The sequence below is a fragment of the Amphibalanus amphitrite genome, unplaced genomic scaffold (genome assembly GCF_019059575.1).
Source record: "Amphibalanus amphitrite isolate SeventyFive unplaced genomic scaffold, NRLGWU_Aamphi_draft 000046F_arrow, whole genome shotgun sequence".
NCBI lineage: Eukaryota > Metazoa > Arthropoda > Thecostraca > Balanomorpha > Balanidae > Amphibalanus > Amphibalanus amphitrite.
Genome location: NW_024881542.1, coordinates 875025 through 877360, shown reverse-complemented (window position 1 = coordinate 877360; position 2336 = coordinate 875025). Strand labels below are relative to the sequence as shown.

Sequence of the window (2336 nt, the reverse complement as noted above, 5' to 3'; positions counted from 1 at the left end):
ACCTGAGTTAGATTATCTGTCAGGCATCACTTGCGATGCAGTATCATTTTCGGATCCTACTACAAAATCAATTTTACTTTCTTGACATTGCATCAAGTATCATTACATCGGATGCTTCGCAATATTAGAATTGCAGGATATGTGAATCCGAACCCAAGAATCATAAGCCGTGCCCGAACTATCAACAAGGGCGGCGGAGAAGACTAGACTCTAAAGAGCCTCAATGGGTTTTGATTGATCTCATTCCGATCCCCCCCCCCCCCCCCCCACCGAGCTCCCGCTCGGAAACAGGCCATTCTCTCCCATTCCTGCCTTTGTCCTACTTCCCCTCCCCACCATCGGCCTCGTGCGTGCTCTCTGTCGGTACCCACGTGCCGTGAACCATGACAGGGACGCGGCTCTGGAACTCCACACAGGCCAGCGGCTCCATCTGACCAGCGTCCAGCACCATGAACCGGTCGGGCCGCCGTCCGGCGCCCAGAAGCGCCGTCAGCAGCACCCCGGCGTCCTCGGCCGCGCCACTGCCGCCCGGCCGCGCCACGAACGTCGCCTCCGACGGGAACGTGCCCTCCTCGCCGCGCCAGAACTGCCACGTGCGGGAGTGTGTGTCCAGCTTGCCGACGGCGCTGCGGAACGGGCCCTGTTCGAAGCCGCCGGTGGCGTAGAGGTAGCGGTAGGGCCGGCCGCGCACCGCCGGGTTGATGGTCGGGTACTCGGCACCCTCCTCTGGGAACAGATCCAGGCTCAGGGTGACCGTGTCCCCTCGGCGCACGGCCTGCGCGCGTGTGCTGTCAGAGCCGACCAGGTTGACATTCTCCGGAGCCGTCTTGAGATCCTCCAGCACGGGGATGGCGAGCCGCGTGACGCGCATGGTATGCTCGTTGTACAGCTTCCCCTCGCGCAGCTTGTCGAGGAAGTAGGCCTCCATCACACTGGGGCCCTCGCTGGTGATCATGTCCAGCATCACGGTGCCATCCTCCTCGAAGGCGTTACACACATGCGTCTGGAAGAAGGGGACGTCGGTGATGTACTTGGTCTTGACGAGCTTTCCATCGGCCTTGTGCAGCACGTGCACCTTGACGCGGTGCTCGGGATGCCACTCGATGCAGTCCTTGAGCGCGCGGCCCTTCACCACCATGGTCATCACCTTGGAGAGGACGAGCAGCAGCGGCAGCTCCAGGAACACGATGTAGCTGTCGGTGACGCCGAACGAGTGGTAGTACGAGTAGGCGGTGGTCCACGAGGACGGCATGGAGAGCAGGCGCTGGGCGCCCGCGAACGCCTGCTTCCCGTTGGCGGCGGCCGGCGCCGGCGGGATCCGGTTCACCTGGTACCGGAAGCCCGGGATGAAGGTGACGCCCAGCGTGTAGACGGAGCCGTCGCGGTCGGTGACCGGGTGTGAGCAGCACAGGTTCACCCCCAGTGACTGCGACAGGTCCACCTTCTCCAGCGTCTCCAGCGTGCTGGCGTCGATCCGGCTCACCAGCGTGGTCTCGCAGGCGGCGAACAGCTGCCCATTGACGTGGATCACGTTGTTGAAGTTGTTGTCGGTCATGTCCGTGGGCAGGATGGAGGAGACCAGGCGACTGAAGAAGCCACGAGATGGATCCGTGTGGGCGCGCGTCCCGAACTCCGTGTAGATGGTCTTGTTGTACTTGGTCGCCTTCTTGTAGGCGTCCGACTGGACGAATCGCTTCTGCAGCGTTACCTGGCCGTCACTCAGCGCGAACTTGCACACCATGGCCAAACCGTCGAACCAGTGGTTCACCGAGAAACCGTCACCCAGCTGAAATTTCGCCGGTCCCGACTGGTAGAGCGAACCAGAGAGCCAGCAGGGGACCTCTCCGGACACGGTCCGACCGGGAGTCGGCTCCAGCTGCTCCTCGGCGTCATACAGCAGCTCAGGGAGGCCCGGCACGTCCATACTGAACAGATGGCTGCTCCTCAGGTAGACGGGAGTAGCGGCGCTCAGCTGGCCGGCGGGGCTGCTCAGATGGGCTGGACAGCGAACACTTTACACAGGACTGGTCAGCCGGTGCCCCTGAGACGGACTGGACGGCCGGCGCTCCACCACGGGACGGCAGCGTGCGGCAGGTTGGGCCACTCTCACCCACAGCCCGCGGCAGCCCTCCGTCTCAGTAGCGCGGTGCACGCGGCCCGTGACAGCGAGCGGTGCTCCCCGCTCCGGTCCTGCACCACAACTGCCGGCCGGCCGAGCCGCGGCGCCGGCGAAAGTTCCCGCCACGAGCGTGTTTTTACCACGCCGGCGAGCGCAGCCACGGCAGGCCGCAGCGGCCGTCAAACACACACACACACACACACACACACACACACAC

The 2336-nt window shown here is 63.7% G+C and overlaps 1 protein-coding gene across 1 annotated transcript; it reads right to left on the bottom strand.

Moving 5' to 3' along the window:
• Positions 1-319: 319 nt before the first annotated feature.
• On the bottom strand, positions 320-1924 carry LOC122377535 (beta,beta-carotene 9',10'-oxygenase-like). Its single transcript, XM_043357647.1, has one exon. It carries the CDS (start codon positions 1922-1924, stop codon positions 320-322), a length of 1605 nt encoding a protein of 534 aa, XP_043213582.1.
• Positions 1925-2336: the final 412 nt, after the last annotated feature.